The 22210-nt window shown below is 35.0% G+C and overlaps 2 protein-coding genes across 2 annotated transcripts; one reads left to right on the top strand and one right to left on the bottom strand.

Moving 5' to 3' along the window:
- Positions 1–1801: 1801 nt before the first annotated feature.
- LOC120346279 (beta-1,3-galactosyltransferase 5-like) lies at positions 1802–5187 on the bottom strand. Its single transcript, XM_039415982.2, has 5 exons — positions 5081–5187; positions 4661–4795; positions 4074–4303; positions 3731–3956; positions 1802–3396 (listed from the first exon to the last, which is right to left on the bottom strand). The coding sequence occupies exons 2-5, from the start codon at positions 4756–4758 to the stop codon at positions 2859–2861; spliced, it is 1092 nt and encodes a 363-aa protein (XP_039271916.2). The 5' UTR covers positions 4759–4795; positions 5081–5187; the 3' UTR covers positions 1802–2858.
- An 11234-nt stretch (positions 5188–16421) lies between these two features.
- On the top strand, positions 16422–22210 carry LOC120346634 (uncharacterized). The gene is made up of 3 exons (XM_039416401.2): positions 16422–16557; positions 20205–20315; positions 20654–22210. The coding sequence occupies exons 1-3, from the start codon at positions 16482–16484 to the stop codon at positions 21088–21090; spliced, it is 624 nt and encodes a 207-aa protein (XP_039272335.1). The 5' UTR covers positions 16422–16481; the 3' UTR covers positions 21091–22210.

Genomic DNA, 22210 nt, shown 5'->3' on the forward strand with positions numbered 1-22210 from the left:
GTAACTCTAATTGCAGTAGACGGCGTGGGTTCACAGGTGCGAAGCCCATGTGGGATAATTATGTGCGAGAGAATTACTGGACCCCTCGCCGCTGTGGGGTGGTTCACGTAACCGCTGGTCCGTTACGGTTTGCTCCACCGTCAAGTCCGTGCGTCCGAAGCAAATACCTGGTAATAACAAATAACTGGTTAACTTATCCCATACATAACATGAACTGGTAACGGGACGAGAGGCCTTGGTTTGCCCTATAACAAGGCCGTCTTCTCGGCTTTCCTCTCCCGGGGGATAAATATGTAAATTCTATCGCAAATGAAAGTAAACGCCACTTTGGTCTAGTTTGCAAATAATACAGAAAGCGAGCGTCTCCAAATCGGGATGCAAATCAACATATTTCATTAAGCGTACAGGATTTTTTCTTTCGGTGAATTTGTAGCGAAGAATTGATGATAATTTGGGAAAAATTAAATTGAAAAGGTAAAATCCATGTTTTTAAACACGCAATCTGCATTCCTAATTATAATTGATTTTCCTATTTTGAGAGCTGGCGAAGGCTTTGTACAAAAGAATCTGACGTGCCTGTCTAATCTTTGCATGGAGCAGTTTGAAAATGCTTGGTTCTTGCTGGTGGGGATTCGGAAACAATAGACTGGGGCTAATGGGACATGCTCCACTGAGCACAATTCGACAGTGTTTTACTTGTTATATATATAAAGGTTGGTTTTGTTGAACACACTCACAGTAAACCACTCAAAACCCTTTTTTAACTAAGAACTGTCATTTCCCAGAATACCACTCAAAACCCTTTTTTAACTAAGAACTGTCATTTCCCAGAATACAAGTTTCAGAACTTAGGCATAATCCAAATATACGAGGACAATGGTTCCAGATTTAGTAATAAAAGAATCTAAAATTTTCAACAAGTAATTCTACAATGGAAGTCTCCTTAAATACGCATGTCGCCAAAGTGGTTTTATGCAGTGGAATATTTTTTTTTGAGGATTTTGGCGATGGCGATGCTAACTCGTTGCTAATTTTTAACAGCATTTTTCATTGAATTTAATAGACTGTCCCATTGTGTGTCCAAATATGCCCCCAAGTGAGATTCAGTGGGATATTTGACAAACGTATAACAAAGCGTTTTGGTGGTAAAATGTGCGTGGGAATTTCCTAATCCTAATTTCCTATTGAAAACTAGACTTGCCCATCTCTGTATTAGCCCTGCAACGCAAATGAATGGGCAGATTATCAAAAGATGCAAAGTTCCAACCTCCTTACCTTTTCCCCTACATAATCTGTTGAAGTTACCGACGGTAAAACCACAAAATTATTAGAAACTAATGCAAAAATGTAATATATACTTGTTGTGGCTTAGTAACTACATAAATGCGGAACAGTAAATTATTCACTATTTTAGCATTTCTTTGGTATTCCAAAATGTTTGATTTTTTGGAAGGAAACAAACTTTGGTTTATTCGGTAAAATTTTCAGTTGTTAGAAGACGAATAAACCTATACCTTGACATAAAAAAGTGCAGCAGATTGCAATATTACACCAGTGGTGACCAAGGGCGTGCCAAACTCTTATGCTGCCCGGGGCGAGTTTCCAAAAATGCTGCCCCTTATATCTAACCATGAAAATAATTCGTGCAATGAACAAATTATAGATGTTGTTATGCACGAGAATAAATAAATTAAAGGCCAATTAAGTAGAATGGAAACGTTCGTTTTATTAAATAAATCATCAACTTAAGCTACAAACTCACATTTACGAGATCGAACTCATTTATTAGCAATAAACAATTCACTTATTTCTATGTCCAATTGCTACTTTGCGATTAACAAATGTCTGAACGATCGCCCTTTTCCCTTCGTTAGTCAGGAATTTCTTTTGTGTAATAACGCGAACTACAGCTCGGTTCTGCTGCCCCCTATTACGTGCTGCCCGGGTCGGCTGCCCCGTTCTATAGAACCGGTGCGAACCGGCTGAATACCACCACTGCCTACAACACATTTAAATAAATTTTGACCTTCCTCTTTGGATGATTTATTATACTTGTCGTTCTGATTAAGTTTTTTCATTACCATATTTACACTGTATTTCATTGCGCCTAGACTTGCTAGTTAGACACAATTTTGACTAGAAGAGTATTATCAATCTATTCTTATTTCAGTTTATATATGTCACTGCGGACAAAACAAGATTCAAATTAATTTCAGAAGTGGTATTGTTATATTCACAGAATGCGTCACCCTTGGCTTCGACCCGGGCTGATAGATTTGGTCAACTATTGCTTGTCATTTCTCAAAGAGTTGACTTACTCCATAAAAATGTGTTACAATAAAATGAAGAAAGAAAATTTTGGTGGCATATCGGGTCCCATAAGACTCAGATGAAATTTAAAAGAAAAAAGTAATAGCGTTTTAGCTCTTTCCCGGGAACAGTTGATTTTCTTTCCGGAAAGTTCAGCATGCAAGCAATTTGTGCTGGAGTATAAAACGTGTTAATTTACATTTCTGAAAATACGTGAAAATTGTCGCTATCAGCCTTCAAGGTAAATTGTTCAAATCTGATATATATATAAGAATAGACCGGCTTTGATAATATCAAAAAATTCTAACGAATCTTGTTCGTGCATTTCAGGCCACAACTTTTCATAAGCCTTCAATATTTACTTCTACAAATATATAACATAAGCACATCATTCAATGGCGTTCGAGAAAAATGAAAAAGACCAGAACTGAATATTCAAATGAGACTTTCGACACAAAGTAATAAGTGTAATCTAACCCACTTTGGCACTTTCAGCTTTTATATTGTGAGCCGAATAGTACACATATTCCAACAAAATATTACAACAGTTAAAAGCCGTGTTTTACTCTGCCTCCAGCCATGGTAGACATTCCACAGTTGATATCTGTCTTGTTGAATATGAATTCCCGGTCTGTCATTAAATCGCAGAAACGAAGCCTCATAAATCCTGTTATCCAAACATCATCCAAATGAAAATAGGGATACCATCTTGAAACAGTGTAAATTGCGCTTGCTTGTTTCACTGACATTGAATAAAAACCTCCCAAACAAAACGGTGGATAATATTCATATGGATAAATTTCCACGCTGATCTGCCATTTGCATTTATTTCGTTTTGGTTTTGCGGCTGGTCGGTAGCTATAGGCGCAAAATATTGGTAATTTTTGTGTGTTCAACTTATCATATGAAACACCACTGACAGAGTATTTGGAAAAACTCCCTTCTTGTGACATTAATTTTTCTATATTTTTGTATAAACGAGAAAAATCTGGTGACATGTCATCATCTGCGGATGAATATATCCAATTGCTTGGGAAATGATCAGCTGTCCATTGCATAGAAGCTAGGGCTTTCAATCCAATGTTTCTGTTAAAATATTATACTTGAAAAAAATCATATGGAATAAATCATAAACCGCACGTGGTCCATATAAACGTTATGTCCCATCCTTGTTTTAATGTACAAATAATAAATGAACCTATTTACCCGTCAAATGTTGTAAGGGTTGCGTGATCGAATCACATTAATTGTTGGTCTAACAATAACATTCCCTAGATAACAGGACTCAAAAGAGGTTAGCATGTTGACAGATGTTGAGATCTTATTTTTTAGGTTCCTTTTTGCACGATTTCTCACGACGTGAGATAAATAACACGACTGTGGAAAGCGTGGTATCGTTATGTGCAAATTAAAAATTTACCGATATGTTTCTTCCAATTCAACCTGTAAAATATCGCCATGTACCGATTCTTCTTTTCTCAAGTTAAGGTTCTCTTCTGTGGTTGTTGTACTCGCAACAACAAAAATAACATCTAAACAAACTCCATCGAGAAACTTATTGAAACCCCATGTTTTTCTGATACGATTTCGTTGTTCAATCCTATTGTATCCTGTCTTGACTGCAACAATCATTGCCCATCGAGAATCTGTAAAATATGACAGGAAATGTTCATTGAATTTGCTATACATATGTCTGCTTACACATACTGGTTGATACTCTCACTATTTTGCTTTCTTAAAATATATTACGTTGAAAATGTGACCTGTTGAATGATTGGTATTATTTGTACACATCATTTTCCAGGGTGCCATAGTAATGTTAAACAAGGACCGTTTTGTATCCATCTTCTTTAAAAAACTTATTTCTTCCAAACCAAACTGTTTGAATGAACTCATAGGATGAAAGAGAGTAGGTTCAATAGAGTAGTTCATTGAAGGTGGCAGATCCATGTAGCTTCCCAGCATATTCATACCAAGATTGTGTTTTGGCCATCTAGAGTAGAAAGGTTTCATGTAAAATTGTAAAAAACTGCAATTGGATTTTGCTAGTACTAAATAACTGGACATCTAAAACAACATGATTAAGTCAAAATACTTGTTTTAGATAATTATCTTTAAATTTGGAATTCTGGATACAATGGTTGCTAAAACAGATCAGCATTTAGATTTCAAAATTCAGTGCACTGCAATAATTCCTTGTACATGCATATTGTATTTAAAAAGTTCGGATTCAAACTTCTATAAATTTGTGACACTCTTTTCCAGACACACACCAAAGTTCGCAACTAAAAAAAAACATATTTATTAAGAATCTTTATTTGGTATTGATTTTACACAATACATACACTACCTTTCTTGGGTAGAGGTTTCATACAGATAATATATCATTCCGCAAAATGAAAGAGTAATCAATATTGCTAAACCATTCCTTATGAATCTTGTTGCCATGAATTACTTTTCTGCAATTAACTCCGAGTAAACCGCCCTAAATTATAATATATAATATCATACATAATAAGTATTATTTGGTTCTGTAATTTTCTATTCAATTTGAACGATTTATGACTTTGAGTCGCTGGTCATTATTTTTGGCATTGCTGATAAACACTAGCCATAAACCTAAGTTGAGAAATAGAGTAGGCTACGTTGAAGCAAAATCATTTTGGAGAAGCACAATAGCTTTCTATGTCTGAAAGACTTTTGTTAGATAGAACACTGGCCAACAAAAAGTTTTGATACAACACTGAAATAATTCAAAAACATATCATACTTCTACCCCGGCTCACAGCTCATACGTTTTGATCAGCACCTTGGCTGTGAATAGCAGTGAACAACTGCTGCTACTATAGTGAAATAGACTTGACGTTTTTAGTCTTGCAAATGGACACCTGCACATCTGCACTTATTTAAATGCGGCTTAAAATAAACTTCCACGGTCGGAATGCTAAATTACAGAGAGGTGTTCAAAAAAAAAATACTTATTTAGCGCTACGAACGACTGTCCGCCATAAATCTTATATGTCAATATGATAAGTGAGGAAAAAAGAAGATATAATACGATAGCGTTTTGTGCGCTGTTAATTATTGACGAATTGTAAGGTGTAATAGATCTTACCATCCGACGCAGATAAAATAAAATTGGCATAAACTAAACAATTTTATTAACATCAACTCTTGTGGAAACTTTGGGAATCCTAGCAGAAATTTATATTCTCGGCATTTGAAAGTTCAATGGTTTTCCGATTGTGTCACTCTCCCTAGACCGCGACATACTGCCAACGAGTTAGGACCTGTAAATGCTGTATACCTGCGGCTGTAACGACGTCTTGGAATATGAAATATACTGTAGTTTAGTTTTCACGAAAACGCTATTTCGGTTGAATTTACAAAACGACACGTACACGCCACGTTCACAATATCTAGACAGCGTAGCGGAAATTATTTTTTTGAGTTTAGCTTAGGTTTTTTTCAGAAGCAAAATATCCACGTTAGGCCCATTTCTGTTTTCTATAGGACTAGAATAGCCCACTTAGACCAAGCACGAACTTTGAGCTGAATAAGTATAATGTAATATCTTATTTACACATACTTCTCGGACGTCATTAGGTTCTCATTTCCAGTACTAGTTGTTTGTTTGTCGCGGTGTATTCGCGGTTTGTCCTTATCTATCCGTCTCAAGTGAATTCCTTTTATTAATAATTGCCAAACTTCAAAACATGAGTACCTTAGTGATTTTGATGACATGGCGACTTAGGGAAAAGAAGAATACATTTGCTAATATACTAATTGGACTTCGCAACGTTTATCTTGATTCCTTGTTTTCGATTTTTGCGTAGAAAATGGGAATCTTTGTCTAACTGCGTGGAGCATTGAACTGTCCATCTCTACTCGGCCAGAACTAGATTCCGACTACATGTTTTACTATATATATGATTAAATCGTTCTATTAAATTGCATTTTTGTGGACATAAACATGATACATTACTCTTTGAATTATTTTTCTTGCAATTCCCACCAGGAGGCAATCAAGAGTTGAAGACACATGATACCAGAATCGTATTTCAGAATAGCCTAACCTGGTAAACGTTCCAGATGCATGGATTCGGACGGCGGGAGACGGCCTACACACATGGGGTTACCTAAATCGCCGCACAGAGGAGTCCTGATTTTGTTATTCATATATCACATCACTATCTCCTATATCAGCGGATCTCAATCGGCGAATTGTTTCAAGAGAATTTGCATGGCAGTTGAGTTTCCATGTAGTTTATATTTTCATATTTCGAGATATTACTGCATCAAAGTGATGGATTTTAAACGTACATACAACTTGCCATTTTGGAAATTTGAACATAGTTCTCAGATCAATTAACGCTCTATGGTATTTTTTGACGTAATTGTGCCATTTTTTTACTCCCATGAAAGTCGGAAAAAAAACTTGACAATTTTATAGCATAAAGATTTATTGGTTTATCTTCTCAATAGACACTTTGGCGCGGTTGCTGGGCTTGTCTTTATTTGCGCCATTGATTCAAAATAGATTCTAAGAATGAGAAAGTGGCTTATGGCTAACTAATAACAATTTATTATTAAATTTATAATTGATGACATTGAAAATCATATTTCATACTCGGTCGTCAGCAAATATTGCAATCGCTTTCTGTGTCTTTTTATTTTAAACTAATGCATCGAGTGTATTATTTTGGAGATCATCACTTTCCGTTCTACAACAATATCACTGTTGTTACAGCATCATAAATCCTGAAGACTCCTAAAGAATTTTTTTCAGAAAAAATGAACATTTTGTTTCAGCTCCTCCACCTCCAGTGGGTTACATATTTAAGCAACCACGCCTTTAGCAAACCTGACCACATCGTCGTTAATTAATGAATTCCCTAAAGACATCCTTTTCCACATTTCAACTAATCATCAATAAAAAATACCATTTATTTGTTTTTAAAAAGGCCACAATGACTCCAAAAATTGACCTGTTGATCAAACTTAAATAGGTATCGACAAACAGACATTTTCAGCGCCATGTTTGGTTGTCGATTACTTCGAAAACAAACAAAGACTTGAAGAAAATTCGCCATAAATAATTAATGTTTCGAGGAAGTGTTGTCATCATTAAGCATAGTTTGAAGTTTTTAATGGTTTGCTCTGTCGGGCCTTAGGGATTTGCTAACAAATCGGACTTGTTCAGGCGCAATGAATTTGGTTTAGTTTGCAACTTTTTTGACGTGGTTTGTCGTACGTGTTTTCGTCCCAATTGCTCCCAATGACGCCAGACTAATGCAAAACGTTTGAAATGACGAAATTAATTGATGCATTAGTTTTTTCTTGAGTTGGTTGACTCGAGTGAACGCAATTTAAAATTGACTTCGCCGTTTGTGGGGTTTTGCCGTACAAGAGGTTACAACATCTAGCAGTCCTGTTCACTCTTGTTTGACACAAACTTTTGAAATTTTACCACGTTGTTAATGTCAATAACACGCAAAGTTCTTGTTCATGTCTTCATGCAAGGTTCTTAAAATATGTTTATATTGAGCAGATTTTAAATTTCCAATACTGTGTATCAAAATACTGAATATTTGACTCCTTATGTAATATAACCTACATATTAAACAAGAGAGCAATGCGAAAATGTACGAACGCGAAGGTCCAGGAAACTAACCACAGTACCGATAGTCTACGACTGTACGCGACTTACATTGAATTGTGGGTAAACACCGATAACGAAGAACATGTGTGATGTACTCGGCCACGCGTGGCGGAATAAAACAGACGTGGTGGAGGTACAGGAGTTTGTCCTAACACATATTTGCGCGACATATACCCGTCACACATAGGACAACAGTTTAGGAATACCAATGAACAACATTCGATACACAACACGAAATAGTTTTAGTTATCACAAATAGTAAGTTATTCGAATCAGTTGAGACGAAAATTTCCAATTGTTTGCCATCTTGTAAAAAAATGTGGATGCTATATGTATTTTTGAAATGCAATCATGACATATTACTCTATTCTTCCAGTGATGAAACATCTTTCTTACTGTGTGTGACAAGTCAGCAAACTGACTGAGTGATGGATTCTATGTTTTCAGTTAAATTTGGGTCTGGAGGACCCATTTACAACAACAAAAGTCATTTACAATTACGTCGCTGTATTAATTCAAATATCTTCCATATATCAGAGATTCGATTCGGAAAAAAAAATACTCGATCCGATTCTGAAATCATCTGTTTTCGAAAAAGCCCAGCCCCAGTCGTCGGTCTTCTTTTTTACATGATCCAGTCCATATTTTCAAAAAGGTAAGCTGGATGGCGTTTTTCTTTTCCGGAATAAATATGAAATCCAACTGACAAATATTCATAAGCATTGCTATTTATAATATATGATCATTTCTGGCAATGAGGAAGCGTTGTTTCGGCAGTAGGAACACAGCCAGGGGTTACGCAAAAAATATTCTACACCTCGAAAATCTGGACTAAATGAGATAATCGTGTGTAATGTTGAAGGCTCTCCATTTGCATTGTTTATTAACTTTATTCTATATAACATGAGGACATTCGACTTCTATTCCGTGTAAATGGATTTAACACGCAATTTTATAAAGTAACAAACAACACGCTTAAAGCGATTTTAAAGCAACGCGGAAAACTTCGTTTGCGTAATCGTCATTAAATGACGTAATTTGTTCCGGTTGTCGAAGAAATTTTACGTAGAATGTACATGGTGATGCGCAAATATACCCGTAAGAAATTCTACTTTATTAACTGCTGTTACGGAGATTTACTTATTGCGTAATGCACCTAAACTGAGTAAAACAATCTTTAACTTAGTAAAATATAGCATACGTAAAAATTGCGCTTGACCGCACTTCGTTTGATTCAGACAAGCACATCAACACGACAAAAGTAATAATTTCTTAATGCATTAGAACGTTTCGATTTTTTCTGAATGTCACCCGTCGTGTTTACTGACATTTTTTGTAAGAAACGTTTATTTTCGGTTTATTAACCTTTGCGATTTATCAAATTGTCAAATTCCACGCAAATTTGAACAATCGATTGATCGACCAACAATGACATTATTTTAAAATGTCAAAATGAAACAAATGTACTACGTTCAACCTAGTTAATGACAAATTCGTCAAGATTATCACCTTTCGCCTATTTTTTCGTGTTTCATCACCATCATTCTTATTTTTGAATTAAATAATTTTCTGCTTGTATACGGCGACCCCCTAAAAACAGAATACATAAATTGGTGCTCCAGAAGTATGCGCACCAAGATGTCGCACAACTTGAATCCTAACCGGTACATACATAATATGTTCAGGTTGTGCGCCATCTTGGTGCGCATACTTCTGGAGGTCCCATAAATTTATTAATTACTCTTACGAAAATAAGGAAAAATTATTTAACGCTTGAACTTCTATTTGTGTATGATTGTATCCAAAATGGATTCTGTTTTTGTGTCGCCCTGTATAAGGGGTTTAAGCTCTACCACGTGAATTGATGCGTATGTGACACATTCATATTAATTAAGTATATTTACAAAGCGTTTTATAACTTGCTTTTTAAATTTCTTCCCACTGTCTATCATTTTCTCTGCACTACTCACCCTAATTTATTTTTAGCATAAACTTCATTGCTCGAGAAAATTTTAAATTGAGTTTGAAGACAAATCGAATTTGCGCTGCAGCACCATATTATATTTACCACCACTAATCTATGGACACGAATGGAAAAAAGATTCATTAGCTGAACCTGTTTAACCATAAAAAATTGGCGAACGAAATGCGATGAATCGGATTGAACTTACTTTTTGAATACAATGCGAAGACGATTTAGAATCGCAAACTAACATTTCAAAACATAATGAGTAAAACATATCGCCATAATGTGACATCGGTAATTATCAAAGATATTTTATTCATCATTTTACTCCATTACACGTCACCAATTTGGGTTGGGTATATAGTACATTCCAGCTCAGTAGGGCCAGGAAAAAATTGAGCCTGTTTTGTAACGTGATATAACAAAATGTAGTGGTTTAGAAACGAAAGTGTTTATAATCAGAACATATTGAATGAGCGAAAATTTTTATTTACGTTAATGCCGTTTTGCCTCTGGATTGTTCATAACCTACTGTCGCCAAAAATATTTCACGGCGTCAACTTTCAATTGGAATCGAATCAAGTTCAATAACGGCAAACTACGTCGTTTACTATGTATGTTGTGATTGTGTATTGGTATTAACTGTTTCCGATAGATGAGAGTATAGTCGAGTTGACAGTTAATTTCTACTATACATGAAATGCAAATCCAGTCGTCGATTAATCTACGTATTGAAAATTTAAAATGCTATACCATCTTATTTACCATTTAAAATGAACATAAATAATTACTCTTTTTTTGTACGTCAGTTATTGATAGAAATAAATATATTTGAATATTGACATTTTGACGAATTGTGACGTTCCTTTCCGCCATCAATATCACCAGTACAGTACTCGAATATCAATTTTCTACATTTCGAAAGTCTAAAAATGTGATAATATCAATGGGGACAAAGACCACCATTGGCCTTTCAATTCTACCTCCACGTTCACGATTGTTATGATAAAAAATAAAATTTATACCAATGATTCGCAACTTGGAGAATCTTGGTACCACGAATAATCAGATATCAATTGCCAAATATTAAAAAGATGAACAGTTGCACTACATATGTGTCGTTCATAAATTCCCGTCTTTATTTGGAAGATACCCCGTAGATTGACACCTTTATTTAAATTGATTCTGACCTGTCCCACAATACCAATAGTTTGATACTTCGATTATGCGACCTCTTACTCTCAAAATGACCCGACCCACTCACATAACTCGGAATGGAATTCCAGAATTTGAAAAATAAAATATTTCGAATATGACACTTCACTCTGAAATTGAAGAGATTCACTTTTAGTCGACATTTAAATGAGACAAACAGAGAAATCTTAAAATCTGCAACACGACATCATTGTTATTCGTTTTGAGAGATTTGATATTTCTGTGATATATGTGCAATTGTTCATATCAATGTATTTCTCTTGACGCTCTTTTTGAGATCAATTTTCGTATTTCCTATACGCGAGATAAGATTCTGGCATAATTCAAGACATTTCATTAAAATTTCATAAAACACACGAAATTTGAGCCAATTCTACAGTTTAAACTGATACAAAACGCTGAAATTTGGCGTCAAGATAAACCAATAAAACATAGGATATTCGATATTGTCTGCCCCTGATATGATTCAATCTGACAAACAGTTTTTGTGCGAAAATGAAATAAAACAATCCCTGAGCGGAAGTCTTAGTTTTAAAGCCGTACTGTCAAATGTCAATTTGCATAAATATTTCTTCGAGTCAGTTTATCTTCATCGTCATCGAAAAAAAAACGCGAATTTACACAATTGCAGAGTAAATTCAGATATACACTCGTACTTAGTTCAGTGACTTTTGGAATTGCTTTTAATTACTGGATCGCTATATATAGGAGTGATAAATATTTAATAATTCCTTTGTACGTCCTGGCCTGTATTAGTAGTAATTTCAGACTTTTGGAGAAATTGTCTGTCAGATAATCCAAAACCAAGGTGTTGTGAATTTCGACAAACCTGCGATATAGGTATGTATATACCAATACAATTTTAAAGCATTTATGATAAAAAAATTATCCAAGGAGTTACATTTACGAGTTTATTGGATCTATATTGCTAACAACGGAATGAACTTCTAATGATCCAATTCACAAGCTAATCCTTTTCGTAAAAGCGTGTATTTGGTAATGGCCTTTCAACAAATTTGAACAATTAAAAGATAACCCAATTCTTATTGGACTACGTAAAAATAAGTAAAAGATTTAACCAGAGCTTACATACGTTTCGGCCCAGAATATCAATTACTAATTCCGTTATTACAATTACTGAAAAAAATCACATATACTTTCATTAATGGTAATAACACAAACGTTATTGGCATTGTGGGTTTGGTTCAAAACGTCCGTGGGCCCAAACAGCTGTAAGATCTGCATTTTTTCAACATGACCAAAAAAAAATGGAATTTGTATAACTTTGGTTAGAAAAGGGGATGGATTGATTATGTAACAATGCATTATTGAACGTTGCGCATGGATCGCCTTTCTAATTATTGCTTTATATGCGATTTTTCGATATTCGTATGATATATATAAAATATGTGATATTTATGTTCCATCGTAACAATACGGTCGAATCGAAACAAAATGTCGCTGTTTTTCCGGCATGTTGGATTCTAAACGTGTGACAAGATACCCAGGTGGAAATCGAACGTGTTTTGGAAACGCAAAAGCCTTTAATCTCTAGCTTAACTGTGCCCCGTTACGTTCTATTCATTGTTGGGTCATATTCAGTAAACGTGAGACGTCGTTAATGGCAGATAGAATTAGATGATCCGAATATATAATGGAAGTCGAGAGAGTAAATCATGAACAAACGGCCATCGATAATAAGAATTTACATTGGTCGAAACCGTTTCTTACATCGTGTTAAAGCGAACACTTAATTTTGAGCATCGCACGCAAAACGTGATCGAGCATTATGGTCAAATAAGACTTGACTTCTGCTTCGCTCCACCTGAAACCAACTATTATTTTGCTAGCTGGTTTCATCTACTTTGTCTCTAGATACATCTAGGTAACTTTATTCGGTACGGAGACAGTATCTATGAGTAACCCTTCCACGATGTAATGCATGAAACAATATGGCGGATAAAAATATACGATGAATACACGAGTGAGTATTCAAAATACCTATCCTGCAAGTCTATTTTCGTTGTGTGTATTAACTGACCCTCCCCATCCACGTTCGGTTAGTGATTTCCTGTCACGTAAATGTGCTAGTTGATAGCGGCGCTATTGTTAGCGCGAATTTAGCACAAACCTTAATGTGATTAACATTAGTAATTAATGTGTCTGTATAAAAATACAAAGATTTTTATTTAACACAAAGGTACGTGTGACTATGTATGTAGCCAGCAAAAACCATGAATTTAACTAACGTTTACATGCATACGACCTGTCAGAATATTCGTATTCCTTCATTGACGCGAGCGATAACAAGAATAATTGTGCAAACAAGCAGGTTGAATTAGGAGAATATAATTAGTCCCCTCATTTAATCTACGCTGAACAAACACCATCTTATTTATATCAGTTTCTTAGAGTTCTTTTCTCATAAGGTGTGCAACATGGGCTATTTCTCAATTTGTATAATTGTAACCGTTTTTAAACTATTAATTGAAACAAAAACAATAAATTAGATTGTCAAATATATATTTCTAGATTTTAGTTCTAATTTTGAAGATGATGATTGACTGAATATTTTCTCCAATAACATTTCAACTTTATTTGAAAATGGTCCCAATTTGCGACGATACTTCAGACATATTCAAATATTTTGACTGCAATTCGCTGCGTGGAACTATCATTAAGATTTGGAATTATATCAAGGCAGGCATTTGTAAATATAGATATTTGAGTGAAAAACTCGATAGTTCCTATTACGTTAACGAATTATATGAACAGTTGATATGAAAAAAAAACGGCGCTCCAGAAGTGTGTGTACCAATATGAAGGTAACTAATTTTGTTCGCATACTCTACATCAAGTTGTGTAAAGAGAATGAAATCTATGGGTAGTGGGTATATTCACTTGGCTAACACAGACAGTTCCCAAACTCGTAATAGAACTAAAATAGGGAAATTCAAAATAAAATTATGGCCTAACCCTAACCTGGTACACACACTACAGGTGACCAAAAAATCAATATATTACCCCATTTATTTTTAGCTGTTTGGAATGTATCAATCTGTAATTATGAAAAAAAATTAAAAAATTGTCGTTGTAAATCGGATAGATTAATATTTCGTAAGAAAATTATTAGTTTACCACTCACTAGAGTGGTAGCCATTTTAGATTTTTCATTTTCTAAAATGGAGAAAAGATCTCACACTAAATTTCTAAATTTATTTCTGGAGAAATGATGAGCCCATATATCCAGATGGTATACTCATTAAATCAAGATGGAAAAAAAATCTTCATTTCCCCATTTAATGGTTAAGGCGTTGTCAAAACGTGCACTCGGGCAATCAACGGCGTATGCCATTCGATCAGCTGAAATTTTTCACAGCGTTCGGCCGCCTTTTTCGCTTCCATTTGTTCTATCGCAGCCAATTACAATATAAAGAGCGGAGAACAATTTAATTCGCAGTTTGTAAAGAAGACTAGATGCCAACAAACTGTGGATCAGTAATGGAATGGCTGCCTATTTTTGCGTTGGGTGATAATGTTTTTGCCAAATTCTAGATTTTATTGTATACATTTAGATACTAATGTTCTTTTACGAGAGTTATGGCACAATTTCAATACCCGAAGGATTTTTTTAGAGTGGTAAAAATATCAATTCGGTTAGTGTTCTGACTTCATCTGCTGCAGTGCTGTAACCAGAGTAGTTCAGCTATACCCGGAACTTGTTGTATCGGTTCTTGTTTTGGAACAAATTCAGAAATAAACTTTCGTACAGAATTTTTTTTGTAATGTAAAATTTGCACGGAAATTTTTTGCACTAAAATTTTCGAACGTTGTTCCGCAATATAGCTGGGTATGGTCGTTAATTATTGTGCTATTCAGGTCCCGAATTTCCAAATTTGCATATCTGTATAAATTCTTTGATATTGCAATATCCGCTATGAAATATGCGCTGATAAACACCATAAATCTTTCAATTATTTCGACATTACTTTTAGTTTCGAATATTTTCTCCCTCGGAATGCACTTTTCCCTGAAACCGGAACACCTGTGTCTTTGTTGCATATGAAATGTGATAGTACTACTGCATAATTCACTCGCAAAAGCTGGGATTGGCCGATTAACGAGGATTAGCTTAAAATTGGGAATAGTTATTTCAACAGTTCATGCTAATCAGAAGTATGAACCTGACGGGGCATTGCGACGAAGAGTTAAGCCCACAAACAGTTTCTAAGTAATTTTATCGTCATTTTCATTTGAACAGATAATGAAAAGATGTCAAAAAGTAAGAAATAGTGTAATTACTTTAGTTTTTAAACTACAAAAATGAAAATATTAAATAACAAATCCCGGTGCCATGTCAGGCTCCAATTTCAAATACGTGTGTCTGCTTCTGTACCGCTCAGCAGGTATATAGTTTACATTTGCGCATTTTTTTTTCTGTATTTACTTCTTTATGATATTTTTAGGAATCAGGAACTTTGTATAGATAATTTTGGTATTGATTATTCGGGATGTTTTGGTGACTAAAATAATTCATTTCAACTTCAATCTAAAATTTTTTATTTTGCATCGATTCTTTGATTTGTTAAATGTTCCATTTCACATTCTTTTTATTTCTAAATACCTTATTTTAATTTTTAAGTAGATTTTAACCAAACTCACCATGTAGAAACCGGATTCGGTCTTGCACATAATAAAGATTTCCGATCTTGTTTACCCGCAAGATGTATATCACATATTTATAACTACAAGCATCACAGAGTCGTTTTTGGGGTTGGGGTAATCACAGAAAGAATAATATAAAAGAAAATCACGATAAAGTGGAGTGGAAAGCGTGGAAAGAGTATGGGTAAAAAAAATGTGAAAAGATAATACACTATTTTGTGTGATTGGTCCACATTACTCTCGTATTTTGAGGCCGAAAAATTGTAAGTGCAATAGACGATATTATCTCCTAAAAGCCTGGCAGCTCTTCTGCTACTTACATCCCACGCATGATTATATCGATAAAGAATTGACGCAATTACACGAAGAAACTGGTGGTTTGTGACGTACTGCATGTTCAAGTAGGCTGGTCTATCGAAAATATGACCGAGGCGGCAAACCAACAACGGCCGATGGTTATAACAAGTTAAAAAGTTGTTTAGATACAATAAATTAGCTTTAATAATTAAATATTGCTGACTACAATGAGTTTCCATTTTAGTGTTCATTAGTACAACGTTTTGGTCGCGGATGATAATATCTTGTATTACTTCTTCATCTAGATTACGATTTAAAATATTTTAAAATAAAATTCAACCGATATTTTGCACGTCACGTCACAGAATGATCGTCACAACCCTTGGAAAACGTGTGTCGGGAGGTGTTCTCTTTGTTGCTGCGCTGCTGTGTTATACCACGGGTAAGACAATTTATAATATTGGACAACATTTTTATACAAAGTGGTAATATTATAGAATGAATACTATTAGAATGTTTAGCATAACTGATACAGGGTGATATACTAAAGCAAGCAAAAGCTGCAAGTAATATCAAATCACATTTCTGCATCGGATCCGATACAATTAGTTCAACCTATCCGCCAATATAATTACGTAACGCAATTTTGATCAAGATGATGCGCATGTATAAGGTCTTCTACTTAACTATGTTTACTAAAAATTCGCATATTTTCAAATAACGAAATTAGCATGTAAATAAGTCAGCGCAACTTTTAAATGATGAATTCCAGAGCTATTTTGAGTGATTGTAGCTTAAATTCGGGTCTAATGGCGTTTTTATTGCTTATAGTGAATTTTCGGTGCTCCTGAAGTATGCGCACCCTAACCCTAACCTGAGTTCAGGTTGTGCGCCAACTTGGTGCGCATACTTCAGAAGGTACGAATTTTCGCGTACCTTCAATTTCGAATCAAAATTTACTCTAATTAATCGCTTTTTCTAATTTCTGAAATATGACGTTAGCATTTTTGGCAAAAACAACTATTACATTAAAATAAAAATAAAAGTATGCAACAACGAAATACATTAGCGACAAACAGAGCGCCACGGGGAAGGCAAGAAAGAGTATGCGGCTATCGCTTAGCCTTATAGTAGTAAAGGCACCGGAAAAACAGCGAAAGAATTAACGCAGCGACAAGAGCAAATAACATGATGTATTTTTACCCATGTGAGCTCTTTTTTAAACATAAACTGCTGGATTTTATGCTTGATGGGGATAATCTGAGTGTTGACAAGGGCTGCACTAAATAGCCTAGCGAGTCGGGCTGTGGCCCGCGAGCGGCTGTTGCACACCCCCGTGTAAATAAACACAGCTGTGTAGCTTTGAATTTGAAATGAATTGATTTCTCAACACTGGTCTATGGCATGCCAATCGCAAGCAAGCAGATGAGCAAAATCGAATGTCTTATTTTACTTGTTTGGTGAATATTTGCTAACGAGAATGTAAAACAATATATAATTCATGAAACGCCTAATTGGCCATTTGGACAATTAGTTGATCCGGACCTGTTGAATATTCGTACCTTTGGAAAAATCAATATTCTCATTTGCTCTCCGGTTATTAAATTCTCAATCTGTCATATTTAAATTGTGTACGGTGCGTAAAAGGAGGGACTTGTGTCAGCAAGAGACATTATCACGTATAACGAACGAATGATGTATTCCCAGCCTCCGCTAGGAAGCACGAAGCTGCTCAGGAAGCAGTCAATATATGCCTCTTAAACTGGGACTGTACATTTGCATGGATAATGAGCCTATTCAAATCATTTATTGGAGTAATGTGAATTTTCTCTACGAAAACACTATTTGTATATCGGCGTTATAATCTCGGTGAATCATCTTTTGATCGCTAGAGAAAGGTTCCGTAAAGTATTGGATTATTGCTTCCCGCGTATCCTTATTAACTGACGAGTCCAACCGTGATAAAAAGATGAATTCCCCCGAGATGCCATGAATTATCTCCTAATTTGATACTGGAAAAGGTATCTGTAGGTCCCAGTTCGCAAAAATATCATTAATAGAGAGATAATCAAATTAGTCTGCACACTGATATCGCTAATTGGCCACATTTTCACGCTCTCGCACAATCCCGAGCATTTTACATAAAGTATAAATCACGTCTCGGTCGTGGAATCCATATAAATTTGTTCACTGGAAACACGCCAAAATATAGAATTTCCGTATAAACAGGACTTGATACTTACTACCTTGACATTTCGAACTCAAGAAGAAATGAACCCTTTTTGTAATATGCAAAATAAATCGAACCACACGCCGTATTTCTAATTTAATCAACTTAATTTTTGAATTAACGAATGTCGTTTGCCAACTTGGAAGTAAAATTTTGAGATGATATATTGGGAAAACATCAGTAGCTGGGAATATTTAAAAACCTCACCTAATACATGTTATTGGAGTTCGATTTTGGATTAAATGAAACCTTTTAGTTTCGAGTTACACGCATAGCGATAAAAATGTCTCGGGTGTGGGAACTACATCGGTCGCAAAACGCTACTTAAGTAGGAATATGACAATTTTTTATCGCAAGTCCATCATTCAAGGCCATATCAGATAAATTTGGAATCAGTACAAGTGGCAAAACACATGGTGCGATTCCATATTTTCCCATTTAAAAACATTTGCGGTAAATTTCAGGCTGAATATTATCTGATTTTGATTCAGCGTCTGCTGTATCGGTTTCTCTTAAGATGCGAAGAAAGATAAAATCGTCTTATCGATCTGACCGACTTCCACACATTATTTGTATCCAAACTTGGAAAAAACAAAATAACATATTTTGAATTTCATAGTAAATAAATCTTATGATTGATGTGAAAGTTCGTTCTATCGGTCTATAGCAGAACCTCCAGTCATGACGCTCATTCGACTGTATGACTCTTACCATTGGTTTTCGAAATTTGATTTCGATTTAAATAACAAGGATATTACAACCATTGTTTTGCTAATATACTAACAGTTTTTCAGTGTACAATAAACAACAATTCAGAGGTGTATAAAAACCTACTGTTTTTTTCTCATAAATATTTTATTTCAATGTTCCCTCGTGAAGTAATGCTGTAAAATACAAGTTGTATCGTTCACGACGAAATAATCGAGCCAGTCACAATACGCGGTGATAAACTTTGCGATGGCAAAAGTCAAAACGAAGAGAGATAACCGGCGCCTTGACCATCATATATACAACAACAATTATTATAAGCTAAAATCATTGCCGAAAATTCTCGATTATATTTAGAGATATATTTACGTAGCCTTTCATCTGACCGAGAGATTCCTCAGCCATACATATAGGATCTTCCGACGCGAAAGGATAGGTAGCAGAAACGCAATCGATTTGCAGAGATCGCACATTCCGCGCTTCTCTCGATGCGATCGACGTGGCCTTTCGCTAATTATCGCGGCACAGTCCCTCTTAAAATACAACTCGGGTAATTTACTGACGATAAAGAATAAGCCGCGACAAGCTGATGTGCGTCGTGTGTAATGAAAACTTAAGTTTGCAATCACTCTCGCATTCTATTCTTGTATGCAATTTGACTATCCGATCCACCATGTACGATGTAGTGGAATGTTCACATACTTTGTGCTTTTTTACAACACATTAGAAAACCAAGAATTGGATATTTTAGTGAAAATATAAGCTTAGGATATATAACATGGAATTCTAATGTTCTCGAGTTGCAAGCGATGACGAAACATACAAAAATAGAATACCTTGAAAGCGCGATAATCTACAACACAGGAAGAAAATTTTAAAAAGTTGCAGTTATTTTTTGGATAATTTTAAAATAAATAGGAATATCACTTTTCAAATAGTTTTCGGCTGTGTCAATGATATTTGTGTATATTGCTCTATTATAAACTATAAAACGCGATTTAGTAACGTAAACGTTAATATGAGCAAAATCCATTAAACAGACTTATGCTTTTCGACTCGGTGATAAAATGTAACAATAGCTCATACCCGAGAGATAGATAATCTTGTAGAATTTATTTTAGATCGGTGACATTTTTCTCTCATTCTAACAGATGCTGCTTTTGATGGAGACGACGACACAAGAGAAATTCATACAAGTAATTCAGACCTATGCAAATATCTTTATGGTCGAAAAAATTTCTTGGAATTCAATGAGAGATGTGGTAGGTTATATTTATTTATTCGATTGGACTTGTGATCACACATGACTTGATAACATCGCTTTGTGTAGGATGATATTTGATGATCAAAAGTAAATCTCAAATCATGCTACGAAAGTCTTCAAATATTCCAAACCATTTACCGGAAATCGACATAAAAATTGTCATATATGATGATACCGTCAGGATCTCTTTTAATTGTAACGTAACCACAGCGTTTGGCAACTGGAACATTGGCATTGGCTATCTGCGACAAATTGGCTTTTACAAGTCGAATTATTTGAATCGACGTTTCATGCTCTCGGGATAAAAGTTTTTATATTACTGTTTTATGTTTTTAGATACCGCTAGCCCTCTTGTCGTAGGACCTTTCGCGGGACGGGCATCGAAAGATCCAAGTAATTTCGATGATACTGTGGAATATGATGTGAGTCCAAAACTGAAGGCGATTCTGGCAAGACACCACCACCAAAATAAGCTCGATAACTTCGAAAGTGATTCTGACCGAGCTCCGTTGTCGTCAGCTACCAACCTGCCGTATCTGATCGATCTCCTAAAAATCAGTCACTTTTGGCAAACGTTGGAGGAAAAAGAAGATCCTTCTATTATGAGCGAAAACTCTGAGGCAAGATACATCATTCCAAAATATGATAACATGAGAGAAGAACCGTTGCTTTCGAAGAATCCGTTTGTACGTGCTTTCGGCGGAGTACGAGGTGCCATAGGATCAAAAAACAGACGAGACAACGAAGAAAATCATCCTCTTTATTTGATTTAATGACCAGTTGCCTAACAACGGATATTTACATTTGACGATTCGTACTTGTTTGAAAGAGTGCAATTTGAGTTTATACAATTTTTTAATCTTCTTCAAATCATAATCATGTGGCACACGCTTGTGACTGACTAGTAACAAAAAAAGTACATTCGTTATGAAACAAGCCATTACTTTTGCAAACATAATAATTGACCGTGGAAATAATTTTGCTCAATGTTTAATAAAGTTGACGACGCTTTTCCAAACAAGTTAAAATTGTCTTATGTTTTTGTCTGATCACGAATTGAGCCTAAGCACGAAAAACTTCACTTTGGCTGTGTTTTCATTTTGTTTTTCGATAATTATCTTCTTTTAGTATCAATGCGTCATCGCTACATTCGCTTTTGTTTACTTTCTATAACCGTATGATTAACAGCTTAGATGGCATCGGAAGCGAAATTCCAAGATACTAACGAATTTGTTGCATAATTCTGAATCATAAAAAAAAACGATATTATACTATACTTGAATATTATTGGGTTGAAGTATCGGGAAAAGTAGAAGGATAAAAGTTAAAGATATTTGTTGAAAATGTTACCGGTGATCCGTAGAAATTAAAAAGGCGTTTCGCCAACATTACATAATTCATGGCCTTGACAATCGACCAATGTGTAACCTTATGAACCAGTAAATAACTTTTAAATTTGTCGCCATGGGAAACCAATAACCCGAAACAGTTGAATGTTTGATATTTGCACACTGTATATGTTGTCAGCTTTTGTACATTTATTGCACAGTATTTATTTTAAATTGCACGTTTTGTTCGTTTTTTTTTCTTAATATATATTACACAAGTTCCAACTGAGCATAATTTCTTTTAGCCAGTGAAATAGAAAACTGCTGATTAAACGCTTTGCAATCAAGTGAGAAGATTCTTACTGTGATATATTCGCAGAGCTAAACCTAGAAAGACTGCATACCGAACCACATAATATATTGTTTTTTCGAATTGTTAATCCATGTATCACTTTTGAAGAATGAGATGTTCAAAATATTTTCTGGTGTCACAAATGGTTTTCTTCGTTAAAATTTTTGTTACAAAAGATTGATTGATTAAAAGAATAAATTGTATAGCATCCAA

This window comes from Styela clava, chromosome 8, assembly GCF_964204865.1.
Source record: "Styela clava chromosome 8, kaStyClav1.hap1.2, whole genome shotgun sequence".
Taxonomy (NCBI): domain Eukaryota; kingdom Metazoa; phylum Chordata; class Ascidiacea; order Stolidobranchia; family Styelidae; genus Styela; species Styela clava.